The 19,560-nt window shown below is 46.2% G+C and overlaps 9 protein-coding genes across 10 annotated transcripts in view; 5 read left to right on the top strand and 4 right to left on the bottom strand.

The window, feature by feature from the left end:
- LOC125761162 (uncharacterized) overlaps positions 1–1,078 on the top strand; it is a 49,350-nt gene extending 48,272 nt beyond the window's left edge. The window contains exons 1-3 of one of the 2 annotated variants that reach the window (XM_049422068.1): positions 44–299; positions 363–671; positions 867–1,078. In XM_049422068.1, the coding sequence (XP_049278025.1) occupies positions 294–299; positions 363–671; positions 867–1,010 (459 nt within the window). In that variant the 5' untranslated portion in view covers positions 44–293 and the 3' untranslated portion in view covers positions 1,011–1,078. Of the gene's footprint in view, positions 1–43; positions 300–362; positions 672–866 lie in introns of those variants that run through there. The other variant, XM_049422066.1, reaches the window with a different exon arrangement.
- A 171-nt stretch (positions 1,079–1,249) lies between these two features.
- Positions 1,250–5,456, top strand: LOC125774965 (uncharacterized). The gene is made up of 6 exons (XM_049445340.1): positions 1,250–1,332; positions 1,408–1,898; positions 2,578–2,824; positions 3,443–3,924; positions 4,261–4,372; positions 4,442–5,456. The coding sequence occupies exons 1-6, from the start codon at positions 1,327–1,329 to the stop codon at positions 5,309–5,311; spliced, it is 2,208 nt and encodes a 735-aa protein (XP_049301297.1). The 5' UTR covers positions 1,250–1,326; the 3' UTR covers positions 5,312–5,456.
- On the bottom strand, positions 2,153–3,137 carry LOC125761156 (uncharacterized). Its single transcript, XM_049422055.1, has 2 exons — positions 3,102–3,137; positions 2,153–3,028 (listed from the first exon to the last, which is right to left on the bottom strand). Exons 1-2 carry the CDS (start codon positions 3,105–3,107, stop codon positions 2,261–2,263), a joined length of 774 nt encoding a protein of 257 aa, XP_049278012.1. The 5' UTR covers positions 3,108–3,137; the 3' UTR covers positions 2,153–2,260.
- Positions 5,457–5,565: 109 nt separating the features above from the next.
- Positions 5,566–6,187, bottom strand: LOC125761179 (uncharacterized). The gene is made up of 2 exons (XM_049422087.1): positions 6,067–6,187; positions 5,566–5,994 (listed from the first exon to the last, which is right to left on the bottom strand). Exons 1-2 carry the CDS (start codon positions 6,070–6,072, stop codon positions 5,647–5,649), a joined length of 354 nt encoding a protein of 117 aa, XP_049278044.1. The 5' UTR covers positions 6,073–6,187; the 3' UTR covers positions 5,566–5,646.
- A 127-nt stretch (positions 6,188–6,314) lies between these two features.
- LOC125761176 (adult cuticle protein 1-like) lies at positions 6,315–7,324 on the bottom strand. The gene is made up of 2 exons (XM_049422084.1): positions 6,890–7,324; positions 6,315–6,809 (listed from the first exon to the last, which is right to left on the bottom strand). Exons 1-2 carry the CDS (start codon positions 6,893–6,895, stop codon positions 6,447–6,449), a joined length of 369 nt encoding a protein of 122 aa, XP_049278041.1. The 5' UTR covers positions 6,896–7,324; the 3' UTR covers positions 6,315–6,446.
- Positions 7,325–7,463: 139 nt separating this feature from the next.
- LOC125761177 (cuticle protein 16.5-like) lies at positions 7,464–8,144 on the top strand. The gene is made up of 2 exons (XM_049422085.1): positions 7,464–7,564; positions 7,651–8,144. Exons 1-2 carry the CDS (start codon positions 7,559–7,561, stop codon positions 8,011–8,013), a joined length of 369 nt encoding a protein of 122 aa, XP_049278042.1. The 5' UTR covers positions 7,464–7,558; the 3' UTR covers positions 8,014–8,144.
- A 109-nt stretch (positions 8,145–8,253) lies between these two features.
- Positions 8,254–8,800, top strand: LOC125761178 (uncharacterized). Its single transcript, XM_049422086.1, has 2 exons — positions 8,254–8,392; positions 8,453–8,800. Exons 1-2 carry the CDS (start codon positions 8,387–8,389, stop codon positions 8,798–8,800), a joined length of 354 nt encoding a protein of 117 aa, XP_049278043.1. The 5' UTR covers positions 8,254–8,386.
- A 16-nt stretch (positions 8,801–8,816) lies between these two features.
- Positions 8,817–11,618, bottom strand: LOC125761128 (sodium- and chloride-dependent glycine transporter 2). The gene is made up of 7 exons (XM_049421995.1): positions 10,495–11,618; positions 9,965–10,422; positions 9,748–9,899; positions 9,549–9,677; positions 9,275–9,475; positions 9,029–9,196; positions 8,817–8,957 (listed from the first exon to the last, which is right to left on the bottom strand). The coding sequence occupies exons 1-7, from the start codon at positions 11,001–11,003 to the stop codon at positions 8,835–8,837; spliced, it is 1,740 nt and encodes a 579-aa protein (XP_049277952.1). The 5' UTR covers positions 11,004–11,618; the 3' UTR covers positions 8,817–8,834.
- A 288-nt stretch (positions 11,619–11,906) lies between these two features.
- On the top strand, positions 11,907–19,185 carry LOC125761106 (fatty acid synthase-like). The gene is made up of 5 exons (XM_049421956.1): positions 11,907–12,157; positions 12,259–12,575; positions 12,648–14,369; positions 14,447–17,365; positions 17,430–19,185. The coding sequence occupies exons 1-5, from the start codon at positions 12,014–12,016 to the stop codon at positions 19,108–19,110; spliced, it is 6,783 nt and encodes a 2,260-aa protein (XP_049277913.1). The 5' UTR covers positions 11,907–12,013; the 3' UTR covers positions 19,111–19,185.
- Positions 19,186–19,560: the final 375 nt, after the last annotated feature.

Here is a 19,560-nt window from a genome sequence, read left to right as displayed (position 1 = left end):
ACAAATGTGCGGATTGAACTCACCTTCATGTTTACAGTTGAATGATCCTTCGATCGATTGGGTTTGATCGTGAAAACGTTGCAAGTGAACTCTGATCGTTTGACCCAAATATCATCTGCTTTTATAACAAACCCCAAGCGACGCATTTTCCGGTTAAAAAGACCTTGGTGACGGAGTTTTCCTTTCGTTTTACACTTCCGGTACGTGGCGCTATAAAAGATGCGACCACTGATGTTATTGGCATCAGTATTCGTACAGCGCTTCAATCCACACATTTTACAAAATCAATCAAAATGAAGGTAAGCGTCGTAAGAAAATGGATTTGTTCAACTCTATTCCTAAAATACGCCTGCGATTTCCAGTTCTTCATTGCAATCATGGCGCTGGCGCTGGTCGCTGTTTCCGAGGCGTCCTACCTGCCATACGATGATGATCTTTCCTACCAGAGCTATGGCTATGGACTTCCCCTGTCGAAGGTGGTCGTCGGTTCTTCGTACGGTCTACCAGCAGCTGTAGACAAGTACTCCTACCCATCGCTGTACGGTTCTTATTCGGCCTTGAAGAGGGTGGTCGAATACCCGTCGGTTGCTCCTGTGCTTGCCACCAAGGTCGTTGATAACAGCTACGGATTGGGATACAACAAGCTGGTTGCCCCGGTCGTCGCCACCAAGGTCGTTGATAACAGCTACGGGCTGGGATACAACAAGCTGGTTGCTCCAGTCCTTGCCAGCGGATACGGTCTCGGATACAACAACTACGGACTGGGATACAACAAGTTGGTTACCCCGGTCGTCGCCACTAAGGTCGTCGATAACAGCTACGGATTGGGATACAACAAGTTGGTTGCCCCGGTCGTCGCCACCAAGGTCGTTGATAACAGCTACGGACTGGGTTACAACAAGCTGGTTGCTCCAGTCCTTGCCAGCGGATACGGTCTCGGATACAACAACTACGGACTGGGATACAACAAGTATCTCTCTTCCGCTCCAGTTGCCAAATATGTGCTGTAAATGTAAATAATATTCTTTTAATAAACCTGATCCGACTCCGATTCATGACGTATGAATGTTAACCCAAACCAAATTCCGTTTTTCTTTGTTCGCTCGTCCGCTTGTTCGCTTGCGAGAGGTGTCTATTTTTTGTGTTATTTTAGTTGCCTGCATTTTTTGTTGGTCTAGTTCGGCCACTCACTTGACGTTAGAGTCGTGTTTGCTGGATCTTTCTGCTACTATAAAAAGACATCTCCAAGCTTGTATCAATCAGAACCAGAACGATCTTCGACTCGATCGCATTACAGCAACTAACCCAAACCTCCATCCAGCAATCATGAAGGTAATTCAAGGTCTTCTTAACCACTTGCATTGAAATTGTCCCCGATTAACCGATATATTTAACTCCGTCCATTAGTGCATCGCAGCTGTAGTCATGGTGGCTCTGGCCGTCGTAGTCGAGGGTGGCATTGTTTCGGTTCCGGTGGTCTACTCCGCTCCCGAGACGACCGTTGTCCAGCAGAACGTTGCTCCGAAGTACGTTATTCCTGCCCCGCTCACCTACGCCGCTCCCGCTATTTCCTATGCCGCTCCGGCCTACTCCTATGCTGCACAAACCGTCTCCCATGCCGTCCCAGCCGTTCGCACCGTCTCCTATGCTCGTGTCGCATCGGTAGCCCCGGTTGCCTACTCCGCTCCGACATTCTACTCTGATTCAGACGTTGTAGAAGCCGCTCCAGTGGCCGTTGCTCCTGCTGCCACCGTCGTCGCTCAGCCCGCCGTAGCCGTTGTCGCCCAGAAGGAAGCTCGTTATGTGGCCGCCAACCGAGGCGCTGTCCATGAGGCTCCTCTGGCCGGACACGCCGTCAACCAGCAATCACTGAACGTTGAGCCAGCTCCAGGAACTCTGTAAACATTTCACTTAATTTCGAATTAAAAACCCAGTCTCATGGATTCAATAATCCTACATAATTTTTAAAACATGCTGTCGTTTGGATCTATTAATTTTGAATCCGAAAGAAGATTTCGTAAAACCATATTTTGAAAATTGAAGAAATTCAAATAAATATGTAAAGAAGTGTCGATTGAAGTTTTTTTATCAACGACTTACTTCATTTATTAAAAGGTTTCATATCATTGAATAGTTACACATTTTCTTTAAAACATATCAACATAGTTTTAAAATTAAAGGAATGTGCAACAAACATGCTTTCAACAACACGGTTGTTTTATTTACATTTCATTAGAAAGTTCATCATTATCACATTCATTTATGCCACAACCGACTTCTGGTTGACTAGATGTCCTGGTAGAGGGGCCACATGGACGGCTCCCGGGTTGGCTGCAACGTACTTCGCAGCATGAGACTGGACTGGGAGGTAGTTGTTGTATCCGTAGCCATATCCGTGACCGAGACCGAATCCGTTTTCCACACCGTATCCTCCATACAGACCCAGCGGACTGACCGTCTTCAGAGTGTTCACGTTGGCTTGGACCACAGTCGGGGCATATTTCGCTCCATAGTATCCTCCATACAGACCCAGCGGACTGACCGTCTTCAGAGTGTTCACGTTGGCTTGGACCACAGTCGGGGCATATTTCGCTCCATAGTATCCTCCATACAGACCCAATGGATTGACGGTGTTCAGAGTGTTCACGTTGGCCTGGACCACAGTCGGGGCATATTTCGTTCCATGGTATCCTCCATAAAGACCCAATGGATTGACGGTGTTCAGAGTGTTCAAGTTGGCCTGGACTACAGTTGGGGCGTACTTGGCGCCGTAGTATCCTCCGTACAGACCGTTGTTGTAGAAAGAGTACGGAAGAGCGGCTGGGTACGCGTAGGACAGTCCATTATCCAACACGGAGGAGTATCCTAGTCCAGCAAGCCCGGAATAGTGACCCAGACCATCATACGAGTTCAGACCCAGTCCATAGAGTCCAGAGTTGTAGGAGTACGGAAGGACCGACTGCACAGCTGGCAGGTAGGATCCGTTGGAGACAGCGGCCAGAGCCAGGACGGCGATCACGATGAATCCCTGGACAGTAGAACAAACATAATCCTAACCCATCAGTATCAATAAATTCGACAAATGTGCGGATTGAACTCACCTTCATGTTTACAGTTGAATGATCCTTCGATCGATTGGGTTTTGATCGTGAAAACGTTGCAAGTGAACTCTGATCGTTTGACCCAAATATCATCTGCTTTTATAACAAACCCCAAGCGACGCATTTTCCGGTTAAAAAGACCTTGGTGACGGAGTTTTTCTTTCGTTTTACACTTCCGGTACTTGGCGCTATAAAAGATGCGACCACTGATGTTATTGGCATCAGTATTCGTACAGCGCTTCAATCCACACATTTTATCATTTCCACACAAAATGAAGGTAAGCGTCGTAAGAAAATGGATTTGTTCAACTCTATTCCTAAAATACGCCTGCGATTTCCAGTTCTTCATTGCAATCATGGCGCTGGCGCTGGTCGCTGTTTCCGAGGCGTCCTACCTGCCATACGATGATGATCTTTCCTACCAGAGCTATGGCTATGGACTTCCCCTGTCGAAGGTGGTCGTCGGTTCTTCGTACGGTCTACCAGCAGCTGTAGACAAGTACTCCTACCCATCGCTGTACGGTTCTTATTCGGCCTTGAAGAGGGTGGTCGAATACCCGTCGGTTGCTCCTCTGCTGGCCACCAAGGTCGTTGATAACAGCTACGGATTGGGATACAACAAGCTGGTTGCCCCGGTCGTCGCCACCAAGGTCGTTGATAACAGCTACGGGCTGGGATACAACAAGCTGGTTGCTCCAGTCCTTGCCAGCGGATACGGTCTCGGATACAACAACTACGGACTGGGATACAACAAGCTGGTTGCTCCAGTCCTTGCCAGCGGATACGGTCTCGGATACAACAACTACGGACTGGGACACAACAAGTATCTCTCTTCTGCTCCAGTTGCCAAATATGTTTTCTAAATGTCATCCGAACAGATCCATGATGTACATACATATACGAGTGATTTTGTTTTCGATTTTGCTTCCTAATCTCGTGTTGGATTGTCACCGCTCGTTCATGTATGTTCGTATGTATTGTATTCTCGTTTCGTTCTTTTGTGCGTTCTTTATCGAATGTTTGTTATTTCCTTTCCATTGAACCCACCCAATCAAGTCATCTAATAAAAAATGATCTTTTAAGACACAATTAACCTTTTTGTTTATGGAATAATCCTGTTTTGGCAAGAGAGTTTTTGGTAAAGCAAAGAAGAATAGAGGACCCACCTATATAAACCGTACTCCCGGCTTGTTTTCGATCACAACGCAATCGATCTCCACGCAGTTTGGACGGTATCTTCCGAAAAAAAAACAACCCCAGTAATCATGAAGGTAAGTTATGAAAAGATCATTGGTTTAGTGTTCTAGGGCTAAAGCGAATTATTTCGAAATTCTTTCCAGTGCATCGCAGCTGTAGTCATGGTGGCTCTGGCCGTCGTAGTCGAGGGTGCCGTAGTTCCGGTTCCGGTGGTTTACTCTTCTCCAGAGACGACCGTCGTTCAGCAGAACGTTGCTCCAAAGTACGTTACGTCGAACGTTGCCTACAGCGCACCGGCCGTCACCTCGTACTCTGTGCCGCAAACGACCTACGTTCAGCAGAAATACGTCTCGGCAGCACCAGCTGTGACATATGCTGCGCCTGCTGTTACCGCCTACAACGTAGCTCCGACTACCTACACCACCGTGCAGCAGAATGTTGCCCCTGCTATCACTTATTCCGCACCGGCCGTCAGTGCTTACACGGTTCCGGAAAAGACCATTGTGCAGCAGAATGTTGCTCCCGCTGTCTCTTATTCGGCACCGGTCGTCACTGCTTACTCTGCTCCGGAAAAGACCGTTGTGCAGCAGAATGTTGCTCCAAAGTACGTTAGCTATTCGGCTCCGGCTGTAACCACCTACTCGGCCCCTGCCGTCTCTTACGCTGCCCCGGCCGTCTCTTACTCTGCCCCGGCCGTCTCTTACTCTGCCCCGGCCGTCTCTTACTCTGCCCCGGCGGTTACTTACGCCGCTGCTCCGGTGACGCAATACAAATCGGTCGCTGCGGTCCCGACCGTGTACTCCGCAGATTCGGAAGTGATTGAGGCTGCCCCAATTGCTTCGGTAGCTCCCGCTGAAACCTACGTTGTTGACCAGCAGGCTACTGCTGTGTTGCCAAAGACCAGTGCTCGTTATGTCGCCGCTACTCCCGGTGCCGTGCACGATGCTCCTCTCGCCGGACACACCGTTAACCAGCAGGCGCTCAATGTAGAGCCGGCACCAGGAACTCAGTAAGATGATACCGAAGGATAACAACAGCCCGCATATTATATTTCGATTACACACGAAAACGCTGACAAAATTAACGAATTTCGAACTACCTACAAGAGTTATCTTGTCGGCTAAGCGATGAAATAAAATTGCAAATTCTCACGTTATATCATGTGGTTTCCGATTACATTATTATTTACTATTTCTAGTACTTTATTAGAGCTCTACAATCAATTTATTGCAAAGAAATTTGCAAAATTATTTCTGCCTTGAAGTATTTCTAACAAAAGTAACATGAATGAATTGAATGCCCAAGTTAAATCCTGATTATTTATTCATGCTAAACTTTCTTCATTGAATCACACCGAAACTTTGACCGGCTTAGTTTTAGTAACATGTACCGCTCCCGGATTGGCGGCCACATTCACTCCACCACCTAGCTCTACATTCACTGGCTGTTCTGCTGGAACAGGAACGGGATGCACCACTACCGGAACATGATGTAATACGGGTTTTACGACAGGCACATACACGGGAACCGTTTGGACAACCTTCTGTACATGTACTTCCGGTACCCTAACGTACTCTCGCACTGCAACCGGATGATAGGTATGGACTCCGCTGTGGAAATGGTGGTGGTGGAAGAACGGACTGGGATTTGCGTACACGGTAGCGAGAAGTGTGAATGCTAGGATGACTTTGAAGCTCTGTAAGGGATCAATCAAGACCAGAATACTTAGTTCCGAAGCGCGCTGAAGTGCTCGTCTACAAACGCCTACCTGCATTGTAACTGTCTGTTGTGTAAGATGGGCGGAAGATCACCAAATAATGCTTCTAACGATCGTCGGTTGGAATTTATATACTTTGGTTACAGCGTGTTTGAAAACTGGTTTCCCAATTCCGGATGATCCAAAGTGCTCTTATCAGATCCACACGACGAATGTCGCGGACAATGGCACCGTCACACCGGAACCAATGTTATGTTTCTTTCTTTGCATACAATCAATTAGTGAGAACCATCGGGAAGTTTACATTGGTAGCCGAATGTTTGTATTTCGAACGAATTGCTTTTAAATGTTCATTGTTCCTCATTGTGTTTTTGATCGGATTTCATGACTATTTTTGGGCGGAACAAACTATTTATGCTAACCAGCAGCGATTAATCCGAACCTGGCGCAGATTCCAGGTTAAGTTGTTGCTGGGAGAAAGCATGGCCTGGCAATGGGGCCTCATGGATCGCTCCTCGGTTGGCGGCAAGATAACGAGCTTCCTTCTGATAGACGAATGCCGGTGCACTGTAAGCCAGTGGAGCGGTGTAATAGTACGGAGCAGCTGGAGCATATGCCAGCGGTGCATGAGCATAGGCGTATGCTGGTGCGGCGGCAATAAACTTGGCATCCGAGTTACTCTGCACCACCGTTGTGTGCGGGGCAGCAAGGGCTAATGGCGCGCCGTACAGAAGGGGGGCGAGTCCAGATTCGGCGACAGCGGCCAGCGCCATCATGACTACAGCTGCGATGCACTGGAAGGGTTTAAGAAGCGTGTTAATATATCTAATATAATTTAAATTAGTGAGATACTGAAATGCCGAACAATATTTACCTTCATGATTGCTGTTAAAAATTGTTTAAAGTTGCTTGAAAAGGATTGCTTGATCGAACGATCAGTTGTGTTGTGCGGTGTCTTAGGTGCAAGCGCTTCCCTTTTTATACCATTGCAAGGCGCGCGTATTTATCACAAAAAAGCAAAATAAAATAAAAACATGGGAAACATTCTTCTACAGCATCAGATAAAATGAAATAAACAGAAAAGGGAAAAGAGCTACGATCAGGTGGGCAATCGTTCGCAGTATAAGGCGATAAAACGGAGCTTAAACGCAACCAGATCAAGTGTCCAGATCGGTAAAATACAAGTTCCTGGGATGCGTGCGCGTGCGTAGTCAGTACGCGATCGTCAATTTCGCACGGAACCAGAACAACAATGCGTATGTTGCGCGGGTCAGTGCACTTGAAGAACGCGAAAGGGATAGCGTTGCAAGGAAAAAACTGGTTATGAATGTTTGTTCATTGTTGCTTTTTTAAGTACTTGCGCTATATACTGTAAAATTATGAACTGGATTCAAAGTGACGCGCGATACGTACGGGAATAATTTGTGATACGTGTTTTTTTGTTTAATTTTAGAGTATAAATATCGATGTAACGCCGAGGATTTGATCAGAATTAATTTGTTCGTCTTTCAGAACACAGCGAAATATTCCAACAATTGCAATCATGAAGGTATTGCTTAAGATAACAAACATATTCGAGATTCTCTTTTCAGATTTTAGGTACAGATTTTAAAATATATGTATACATAATTCCAGTGCATCGCAGCTGTAGTCATGATGGCGCTGGCCGCTGTCGCCGAAGCTGGACTCGCCCCCCTTCTGTACGGGGCGCCACTGGCCCTTGCTGCCCCGCACACAACGGTGGTGCAGAGTAACTCGGATGCCAAGTTTATTGCCGCCGCACCAGCATACGCCTATGCTCATGCACCGCTGGCATATGCTCCAGCTGCTCCGTATTATTACACCGCTCCATTGGCCTACAGTGCACCGGCATTCGTCTATCAGAAGGAGGCTCGCTATCTTGCTGCCAACCGAGGAGCGATCCATGAGGCCCCATTGCCAGGCCATGCTTTCTCCCAGCAACAACTCAACCTGGAATCTGCGCCAGGTTCGGACTAAACGTTGCTGGTTAGCATAAATAGTTTGTTCCCCCAAAAATAGTCATGAAATCAGATCAAAAACACAATGAGGAACAATGAACATTTAAAAGCAATTCGTTCGAAATACAAACATTCGGCTACCAATGTAAACTTCCCGATGGTTCTCACTAATTGATTGTATGCAAAGAAAGAAACATAACATTGGTTCCGGTGTGACGGTGCCATTGTCCGCGACATTCGTCGTGTGGATCTGATAAGAGTACTTTAGATCATCCGGAATTGGGAAACCAGTTTTCAAACACGCTGTAACCAAAGTATATAAATTCCAACCGACGATCGTTAGAAGCATTATTTGGTGATCTTCCGCCCATCTCACACAACAGACAGTTACAATGCAGGTACGTGTTTGTAGACGAGTACTTCAGTGCGCTTCGGAACTAAGTATTGATCCCTTACAGAGCTTCAAAGTCATCCTAGCATTCACACTTCTCGCTACCGTGTACGCAAATCCCAGTCCGTTCTTCCACCACCACCATTTCCACAGCGGAGTCCATACCTATCATCCGGTTGCAGTGCGAGAGTACGTTAGGGTACCGGAAGTACATGTACAGAAGGTTGTCCAAACGGTTCCCGTGTATGTGCCTGTCGTAAAACCCGTATTACATCATGTTCCGGTAGTGGTGCATCCCGTTCCTGTTCCAGCAGAACAGCCAGTGAATGTAGAGCTAGGTGGTGGAGTGAATGTGGCCGCCAATCCGGGAGCGGTACATGTTACTAAAACTAAGCCGGTCAAAGTTTCGGTGTGAATTTCGATAAAACAAATTGCGTAGAAATCGTTTATTAAATTCTGTACTCTTGAATGCGTGAAGCTTTCTGAACGCATTCAACATTATCACTCCACATTGTACGTTGATATGCATCAGCTGGACCCCAATCTTGCGCTTTTAGTTGACTTTTCACGCGCTGCATGATGAGACGTGAAAAGAAAAGACGTTGAAATCTAATATGCCAACAGATTTGTTCCGGTTTCCTACCTTTATAAAAGAACCTTTCGCGTAAATCAGCTTGTAAATGGCAAACACTGGAATGCACAGCATGGAGAGCAGGCAACTTGCCCAACCTACTACTATCGCCCATCGAGGATACGATAATCCATTGTAAGACACCTCCGTGTTGTAGATGATTGTAGTGATGAAAATAAACTAACAAAAAAAGGAACAATTGTTGTTTTAAACTTCGAAATCAAATTCATCAATACAAAGTCCTCCGTGTGTACTTACGGTCAGTACGATCGGTGTGATGAATTTCCATGATATTATCCAAAATCGTTCCACCTTACGATCGATCATGAACTCAACATCGCGAACAAACTTGTCACAACCGTATACCCATCCAACGGCAATGACCTCTACAATACAAACTAGTATCACCGAAATTGATGCCGAGTACCAGTCCAACAGTTGTACCAAATACATGCCACCCTGAGAACAAGTATGAGACCGAGTGGTACTATTGAGTGTTATTAGAGATGGACCTCTCTGAACTGGATCTTACCTGTGTAACGCAGGCCAGCGACGACAGGAATAGAAGAAAACATGTTCCAGCCGTTATCAGTAGCTTCATTGAACGCAAAATGGGAAATACATCGAGAACCGAGGAAACGATCGCTTCGATTTGAACGAACTGAAATAACAGGGTTACAGTTTTTTTGTAATTTATTTCATCTAAACTCGCCATACTGTGTCATACTCACCATACTATCAACTCCAAGAAAAAATAACATGCTAAAAAACAAGCATGCCCACAGTGGCGATAGCGGAAGCATACTGATCGCTTCCGGGTAAGTGATGAAAGCCAATCCTGGACCACCAGTAGCAGCCGTTGCAACCGGAAGACCCGTTTGATCTAAAAAAAAACCCGTAAACTAAACCATGATTTCTTCTCGCAATATCCACCTAATGCGAACTTACGTGAAAAATATCCCAACACAGAAAAAACAACAAAGCCAGCCAAAATGCTTGTCCCACAGTTCACTATCGGTATGATGATCGAGTCCATTTTGGTGTTGTTCTTGAAGTGATTGTAGCTCGCCATATTCACTATTCCACCCCAACCTGGGCCGAGCGAGAAGAAAATTTGTATGGCCGCGTCTGCCCATACACGAAGATTCAGTAGCTGTTTCCACTGTGGCATAATGTAAAACTTAATGCCTTCCATCGCACCCGGTAGTGTGACACCTCGCACCAGCAGCACCGCAAGGATCACAAACGGAAAGGTGGCGGTAAAGTAGACTACCTTACCGACCGATTGGACACCTTTGGCAATGCAGCAAAATATCACTATCCAGGCAATTACATCGCACACTAACAGTGGCCACACAATGCCTCCCATATGATCGATACCATCCGAAATGTGAAGAATTTCGTTACTATAAATAGAGCAATAAGCCCCAACGATTTTGTGATGGCTTTGGAGAAAGATCTTTTGAGAACATACTTACTGGAAAAACTCATCCGCCGGTGTACGATAGCGATCCGCCATCACTAGTTCACTATTGTTGAGAAATAGTTCCACCTGCTGTTCACCACGCAGCTCCAGACATCGTGCTGTGTTCCAGGCATTATCACACGTTTCCCACGGAAGATGGGCTTGTAACGATCGCCAAAGGAACAGCAATGGGTAAGATATGATTGCATTATAGTAAGCAGTGCAGATGAAGTTAATCACCACGATCGCAATACCGGCACCCTTGAGCAGGGGGACTATTTTGAACACCGTTATACACCCGGTTCCACTAAACTGTCCGAGACACGTTTCCAGAAAGAACAGCGGTATACCGCACAGGACAAGCATTAGTAGGTACGGTACCAGAAATGCACCACCACCGTTCCGATAGCAAAGGTACGGAAATCGCCACACATTGCCCAACCCGATCGCATAGCCAATGCACGATAGGAGGAACTCCGTTTTCGATGCCCAATGTCCACGCGTTTCTTTCGAATCCGTCATGGCGCTCCTCAGGCGACGAATACTTCCAGCAAACTGTCATCCCATTGCGAACCGGGATCGCGTATGTTAGACGATCTGCTTAGCACATTAGCCCGATTTGCTATTCTTATCCACGGTGCGCATCTCAATCAACGCTGATCATCTTCAATTGACTGATATTCCACCCTAGTGACACTGTATCTTCCTACATCGTGGCCTAACAAACCACACTTTGTCTACTTCAGCATAGATTTTTTCACCATCCAACAACACCGCTCGATGCATTATCACGTGTTGGAACGCTATCCACACTAGTTTACACCAGTAATCTTCCTTCTCTGATAACACCAGAAGCACAATAGAGACACGCTCGTCTGCAACGTTACTGTCAAACATCCTGCAGCAAATTGCCCGCAAGCAAAGACGCGCGGTACGCCTGATTAACCTACCCATTATTTATACTTCTTTCGAACGGTCCGCACCAAACCGAATTAATTTGTTACACCTAGCAGGTCACTTGCCGCGTATCGTTTGCATTCATTAATTATTTCAAGGTTAGACAAACCGTCCCCGAGCGATCAATCCACTGGTACGGGTTTTCGAAAGTATTAATATATGTAAGAACAGATATTTTTTTTGTTTAAGAACGTTTTGCAAAAAATCGTGGAACTGAGAAGTAGTACAAAACAAACGATTGTGTGAAAGTAATATATTTGGAATAATAAATCTTCCCGGTATGCTATTACTCATCCCATGGTAAACCTCGAAAAGTTTACCCATCGTCTACCGCTGCCCATTGACCTGTATCTATTCGCTGACCTATTTCTCGCCAATGCTATTTATTGCATATTAATACGCAAAATTTGCACAATTCGGTGCATACGGTAGTGCCATAGGAAAGCAACGGCTTTTAAGATCCGAATATAAAACCAAGCTAGCGCTATGGCCACCACAGCAGTGCATTCTTCACTACACGTACGCACATTTCATTCAACCAGCAATCTGCAAACGTACCCACGAGAACTATCACCATGCACCCGAGCAAGCCTTCAACGTCAGCTGTCTCGAAATGTACCCCAATCACTTCCGATGATTCGATTGTGATCAGTGGAATTGCGGGCAAATATCCGCGATCGGATAGTGTGGAACATTTTGCCGAAAACCTGTACAACAAGGTACAAAGCTTTACAGTGACTTCGAATTAAAGTGTTTTGCGTTATGTGCCTCTATACCAAACTTGTTCCGTGTTTGTTTCTGTAATCGTTTTTTTTTTAAGGTGGACTTAGTCGACGATAAGGAAGATCGTTGGCGACATCTGTATGCGGGCATTCCGAAGCGTCTCGGAAAGCTGAACAATTTGGGAAAGTTTGATGCGGAATTCTTCAACAGTGGCTTCCAGGAAACGCACACCATGGATCCGCAGCAACGTCTCCTGCTGGAGCATTGCTACGAAGCATTGCTGGATGCGGGACTGCATCCGGATGACATCAAAGGAACGCGAACGGGTGTGTTTGTAGGTGTGTCGATTGCGGAAACAGAAATCTATTGGACGTACAAGAAAACAAAGTCACCCTATAACAGGTCCATCTTGGGGTAAGTACAATTCTATTGAACGGGAGTCATGGTTCAAATTTCTAACGAATACTTTCTCTCTATAAAATACAGATTTGTTCGAAGTATGCTTGCGACAAAAATCGCATACGCATTAGATTTGAAAGGACCAGCGATGGCGGTGGATACGGCATGCAGCAGCTCAATGTACGCTCTCGATTGGGCATGTAAAGCTATCCGACAGGGACAGTGTGATGCCGCCATTGTCGCCGGTACTAATCTCACGCTACATCCTTACATTACGCTTCAGTTTGCATTGCTCGGTGTGTTGGCAGCGGATGGATACTGTCGACCATTCGATAAGAATGCGTCCGGATATTCCCGGTCCGAGGCTAACGCTGTAATTCTGCTCCAAAAGGCCAAAGATGCCAAGCGCATCTATGCACACGTGGTTAATACCAAAACGAACTGCGATGGTTATAAACTCGAGGGTATTACCTTCCCATCCAACAAGGTGCAGAAGCAACTGCTCGATGAACTCTACTCGGAAGTTCCCTATGACCCGAAGGACATCAGCTACGTGGAAGCGCACAGTACCGGTACCGTAGTTGGTGATCCAGAGGAGTGTGACGCCATTGAGAAGGTGTTCTGTCCCGACCGAACCGAACCACTGTTGGTTGGATCGGTTAAATCTAACATTGGACACTCCGAGGCGGCAGCTGGAATTTGTTCTGTTACCAAGTGCATTATTGCGATGCAAAATTGCATCATCCCGCCGAACATCAATTATACCGAGCCCCGAACGGATGTGCCATCTCTGCTTAACGGAAAGCTGAAAGTGGTTGATCAATCGACCCCATTAGTTGGACCACTAGTGGCGGTAAATTCGTTCGGTTTTGGAGGTGCAAATGCTCATGCCCTGTTGCACAATTGTACGAAACCAAAGATCAACGGTGGTTGTCCAATGGATGCGCTGCCGCGGTTGGTTATCTGGAGCGGTAGAACCATCGCTGCGGTTGATAACTTTTTGGACAGTCTGGCAGGTAAAGGATACGATGCAGAATTGTACGCACTAACGCACAACATTCAACGCAAGGAAATTCCTAAAATGACCACCAAAGGATACGTTATTTTCGGCGGACGCAAGGACGGTAATGCGGTGCAACTGTACAAAGCTGTTTCAACCACGATACCAAAGAAGTATAAGATTCCATCCTTAACGCTCGTTTTCGGACCATTAGAAAATAACTGGAAATCTACAGTGGATGCGTTCAAACAATTTCCAGAATTTGCTACAAGCACTAAAGAATGTTTGCACGCAATAAGGGAATGTGGTTTCGATGCATTCGATCATACAATGCAAACAGACGATCCGATTCATCGCATATTGTGGACATTCATCACTCAAGTAGGAGTGTATCGTGTGTTGGCCAAGTGCGGATTATCCTTTGATCAGTACGCAGGATACGCTGCTGGACAAATAACGTGTGCACATCTCGACGGTGTACTATCGCTGCAAGACGCATTACGAGTTGCTTACGCGCAGGGATACATCATTCGAGCCCATCATACCGAGAAAAGCTCTAGCAGCAGCATCGCGTCCAACAAACCGCTCAATGTTAAGCTGGCGGCCGCGCTTAAACCTCTCCGCCTGCAGGCTGCATCTCCGAAATGGTTCAATCCTTGCCAGCTTAAAACTTTCGATATGTACGATCCCAAGGTGACCGCATCGCTGCTCAAAACCTTAGGAAATGAAACTATCATTTTACAACCATTGAATGATTCTGTGAAAACTCCAAATGAAGTTGTCATTAGCTTCCTCAAAACACTTGGAGAGTAAGTATTTACCCATACCACTGGCTTTTAAATAATCATTCATTGTTAACATATGACCAAAACTTCTCCATTTCCAGAGTTTTCCAGAAAGGTCATCAAATCAACCTACTATCTTTGTATCCTTCGGTAGAGTTTCCTGTTTCGCAGGGTACTTCTATGATATCATCACTGTTGGAGTGGGACCATTCAGCCGATTGGCACGTCACCAACTTCCGAACGACTCGTATGGTAGATCAAAGTACTACTGAGTATACGATTTCGCTCTCGGAACAAGACTACATTGCTGGCCACTGCATCGATGGAAGAATTCTAATACCGGCTACCGGATATCTTTTCTACGTGTGGGATTCTTTCTCCGGTAAAATGGGTATCATTCCCGAGGAGATGCCTGTCGAGTTTTCCGACATAGAATTTCTGCGAGCTACCACACTTGTTGGAGATCAGCAAGTAACGCTTACAGTTGATTTGAACGAAATTACGGGCCACTTTGAGGTACGTGAGGGTACGGCACTGGTAGTCACGGGTCGCATCCAAGCACTTACCAATTACAAACCACCAGTCATTGAACATAAGAAGAGTAGTGCGGTAATGCTGCCATCGAAGGATTTCTACAAGGAGCTTCGGCTGCGTGGATACCACTATGGAGGATTCTTTAGGTCCGTGCTAGAATCTGCTGCTGATGGGTCGTATGCTAAAATCGAATGGAAATTTAACTGGACAGCATTACTTGATTGCATTCTGCAAGTCGCCATCATTGCTGTGGATTCTCGTTCCCTAGTTATACCTACACGCATTGACTCAATCAAAATTGATCCCATACAACATAAGGGTACGGATCAATCCCTAGGCAACGAAGTCCCTAGCTACAACGTTCGCTTCGACCCCGAACTTAACCTGCTGCAGTGCGGAGCGATAGAAATACGCGGCCTTAATGCAAGTACCATCGCACGACGGCTACCACCAGGGGTTCCTGTGCTGGAGAGTTACAAGTTCCAGCCGTACTATCCACAGAACACAGTTCAACCAGCCACGGCCGTGTCAACCATTGTCCAAACGATTCTGGAAAATCAAGCTACAATTTTGTTCAGCGTTACGGAAATTCACTCCAAAACGAGGGACCCGATTATTTCTCTCTTCGGCGACGCTATCGGTGACTTGCCCTTGGTGAAAGCTCACCTTACACTCCTTTCCACTGCAAAGCCAGAGCCTATTCCTAACGTCACCATCTCCGAGGATAAGCTCATGAAGCAACGCAACGTACTGCTCCTCATCTGCGAGAACCTGTTCAATGATGACGAGTTCATCTCCGATGCGATCAACTCTCTATCTGATCAAGGATTCATACTGCTCCGGGAAGCTGAAGGATATCGTCTTCAGGATAGCCACCGACGACTCCAGCTTGTGAGCACCATTCCGATCGAAGGTGAAACATACCTGCTTCTGCAACAAAAGAAGTCCGCTATGAGTACCTCCGTCGATTCTCACGTTATCAAGATATCGTCGAACGATACCACACATAACTGGCTGCTGGAGTTGAAGCAAGAAGTCAAAACTAAACCCATCATCCTCTACGCCCAGAATGATCCTTCTTCGGGTATCATCGGTCTTGTGAACTGTATCCGCAAGGAGCCCAGCGTTCAAACCGTTTCCTGTTTCTTCATCGACGACCCCAACGCTCCCCCGTTCGATGCTTCCAATGCTTTCTACAAAGATCAGATTGAGCTTGGACTGGCGATCAATGTTTATCGTAATGGACAATGGGGATCATATCGCCATTTTAAGCTACTGGAAGAGCCGCGTTACGAGTCTACCACTAATCATTGCTTCGCCAACTGTGTCAAGCCTGGAGATCTCTCCTCATTCACCTGGATGGTTGGTCCTCTTAGTGAACAACCACCATCAAGCCCATTGGTCAGAGTCGTTTATAGCTCATTGAATTTCAAAGACGTCATGATTGCTACTGGAAGACTCACTATTGAAACGTTCTGTACTGACCGACTACAACAAGAGTGTATTTTGGGTTTCGAATATTCTGGTGTCACCGCCACCGGAAAACGAGTTATGGGAATTATACCTGCAGGATCCATGGCTACAATAATTGAAGCTGATTCCCTTTTCACCTTGGATGTTCCTGATGAATGTACCCTGGAGCAAGCTGCTACTATTCCCACTGTATATGCTACGGTCTATGCTGCCTTCTTCATTTGCTCCCATATTCGCAAAGGAAACTCCATTCTCATACATGCTGGTACGGGAGGCATTGGACTGGCCGCTATTCGAGTATGTCTAGCATACGGACTTGAGGTCTTTACCACCGTTAGCACTAAGGAGAAACGTGAATTCCTGTTAAGCTACTTCCCGGAACTTAACCCCAACAACATCGGTAATTCTAGAGACATCTCTTTCGAAACGCTCATCAAGGAGCGTACCAATGGGCGTGGTGTTGACTTTGTGCTCAACTCCCTCTCTGAGGAAAAGCTTCAGGCTTCTATTCGCTGTCTAGCTAAGGGAGGACACTTCTTAGAAATTGGAAAGTATGACATGATGAAGGACTCCAAGCTCGCAATGACACTCTTCCAAAAAGGACTCACCTTTACCGCCGTGCTCGTCGACTTGATGTTCAAGGAGAAAAGACACCTCTTGCAAGCGTTACACAAACTTATTGTGAAGGATCTTTCCAAAGGAATCATCAAACCGCTTCCTACTACCGTATTCCAGGCGCATGAGATCGAACAAGCATTCCGATATCTTGCTACGGCCAAACACATGGGAAAAGTTGTGCTCAAGATTCGCGATAACGAAGATGATCTTGCATCCGTGCCGATATCGTATCTGCCGCGGGTGTACTGTAACTCTGAGCAAAGCTTTGTCATTGCTGGTGGTCTCGGTGGATTTGGACTCGAACTGGCCGATTGGCTTATTATTCGAGGCTGTCGTAAGCTGCTTCTTAGTTCCAGCAGAGGTATCACCAAGCCCTATCAGCAGTATCGTATCAAGTAAGTATTGTGTGCATCCTGAATCTAAGAATTACTTTTCATCTGATTATTTCTCTTACTGTAGTACATGGCATACATACGGAGTGCAAGTGCTCGTCTCTACGGAGGACATTTCCACCGAAAGTGGCTGTCGCCGACTTCTTCAGCAAGCCATCCAAATGGGACCCATTGCCGGTATCTTCAATCTTGCTGTACAGCTACGGGACGCCATCATCGAAAACCAATCAGTGGACAAGTTCGCCGAGTGCTTGGCTCCTAAAGCCACCGCTACACACCATTTCGATCTAATCAGCCGAGAGTTGTGTCCCATGCTGAAGCATTTCGTCGTTTTCTCCAGCGTTTCGTGTGGACGTGGAAATGCTGGACAATCTAACTATGGTATGGCGAACTCCATCATGGAACGAATCATCGAACATCGTGTCGCACAAGGCCTGCCCGGAAAAGCTATCCAGTGGGGTGCTATCGGTGAGGTCGGCATTGTTGCCGACATGCAAGAGGACAAAATCGACATGGAAATCGGTGGTACATTGCAGCAACGACTCTCTTCTTGCATCCAAGTGCTAGACCAGCTACTGACCACTTCTGCACCCCTTGTGGCCAGTATGGTTGTGGCCGAGAAGCGTAGCTCTAGTGGCGGCGCCAAGAACATTGTCGAAGCCGTCATGAACATCATGAACATTCGCGATATGAAGTCGGTCTCCGTTGAGAGTACTCTCGCTGACATCGGTATGGACTCGCTCATGGCCGTCGAAATCCGACAGGTTCTTGAACGAGACTTCGATATCATCTTGACGCCTCAGGATCTTCGCACACTCACTTTCTCCAAGCTTCAGAAACTCGCCGATGCTAAGGCCGAGAACGAGACTGCTGAAACTGCTACTCAACAACTACAACTGGAGGACTTGTTGGCTAGCTTCGGTGATGAAGCTGCCAGTCATCACACTGTCTTACGGCTGCCTTCCAAATGTAATGACCTCGTGTTCGATCGACCTGTTCTTCTTATTCCCGGCATTGAAAGTGTATGTAGCCCAGCCTGGATCAAGATCGCTTCCGAGATCAACGCGCCTACATTTATGCTGCAAACATTCGCCAATGCAACCGATGAACAGACCATTCCCGGAATCGTCGACACCGTGTTTGACGAGATGTTTGAAACTGTCTTCGCCAAGGCGGAACAGTTCTTAGTCATTGGATACTCTTTCGGATCACTGTTAGCACTGGAGATAGTGAAGCGCCTAGAGGCTCGATCACTACGCGGAAAGTTGATGTTAATCGATGGTTCCCCATTGTATCTGCAGCGCTTTGCCAGCCATCATTTATCCGGCTTTGACGACGAGCACTTGCAAATGGCAATTCTTACGCTGGTGCTGTCGTTCGCGTTGCCTTCGGTATCTAACGAAATTGTAAGCACGATCATGAGTGAAGCCACGTACGAGAATCGTGTCTCCAAAATGTTGGATATTGGTCGTGAATCTAACCCATTCTCAGAAGACTACACACGCAAAATGATGCGAGTATTGTTCTATAGGCTGAAAGCCGCCATGAACATGAGCACCGATGTGAAGGAAAAATTAGTATCTTCATTGGTGCTCGTGCGCTCGGGAACGATTAGCGAAATTGAGGAAGATTATGGTTTAAGTGAGTTCACCCAGTCGTCGATGATAGTCAAGATCATTGAAGGAACGCATCAGACCATGCTTTCTAATATGGAACTGATTGAAATTATTAATAAGGACACTCTCTGAACATGGCATGTGTAAGAAAAACTTATTTATCAATTTCTATAAGCTAACCAATAAAACAAAGCATTTCTAAATCGATCAACTGGTAGAGTTAGTTCCATTAACGATGCAATACAAATCATAAAAATTAATTGTTGTTCTAAAGGAGGTATGATTTTCAGACAACAACATCCAATTACTTCTGCAAAGTGATAAAAACCAAGCGCTAGCACTGACTGATTGAGGTTTGCAAACTTTTGACCTTGTTTTTTAATAGGGGATTTTCCATCCACTTTATTGACACAACACAAACAACCCGAACTGTATTGATTTAACTACATTTTTTACAAACTTACCACTATAAATCGTACCGTAGAAACGGTGCGTACTGGTTCCAATAACCCCTGCGCTAAACAAAAAAGTGAAAGAAGATGGCTTTTCACCTCGCTTAAACAGTATAATTAGTACCTTTAA

This window comes from Anopheles funestus, chromosome 2RL (genome assembly GCF_943734845.2).
Source record: "Anopheles funestus chromosome 2RL, idAnoFuneDA-416_04, whole genome shotgun sequence".
Taxonomy (NCBI): domain Eukaryota; kingdom Metazoa; phylum Arthropoda; class Insecta; order Diptera; family Culicidae; genus Anopheles; species Anopheles funestus.
The sequence above is the reverse complement of the archived record's forward strand: the minus strand, read 5'-3'. Positions and strand labels throughout refer to the sequence as shown.

Coding starts and splice junctions, on each gene's coding strand:
- LOC125774965 (XM_049445340.1), top strand. Junction 1,899..2,577: donor GAGCCAGCTCCAGGAACTCT/GTAAACATTTCA, acceptor CTTGGACCACAG/TCGGGGCATATTTCGCTCCA. Junction 2,825..3,442: donor GAGTACGGAAGAGCGGCTGG/GTACGCGTAGGA, acceptor TGCGATTTCCAG/TTCTTCATTGCAATCATGGC.
- LOC125761106 (XM_049421956.1), top strand. CDS start 12,014: ATGCACCCGAGCAAGCCTTCAACGTCAGCTGTCTCGAAATGTACCCCA. Junction 12,576..12,647: donor TATAACAGGTCCATCTTGGG/GTAAGTACAATT, acceptor TATAAAATACAG/ATTTGTTCGAAGTATGCTTG. Junction 14,370..14,446: donor TTCCTCAAAACACTTGGAGA/GTAAGTATTTAC, acceptor CTCCATTTCCAG/AGTTTTCCAGAAAGGTCATC.
- LOC125761128 (XM_049421995.1), bottom strand. CDS start 11,003: ATGACGGATTCGAAAGAAACGCGTGGACATTGGGCATCGAAAACGGAG. Junction 10,423..10,494: donor CCGGCGGATGAGTTTTTCCA/GTAAGTATGTTC, acceptor CTCTATTTATAG/TAACGAAATTCTTCACATTT. Junction 8,958..9,028: donor CGAAAGGTTCTTTTATAAAG/GTAGGAAACCGG, acceptor CTCATCATGCAG/CGCGTGAAAAGTCAACTAAA.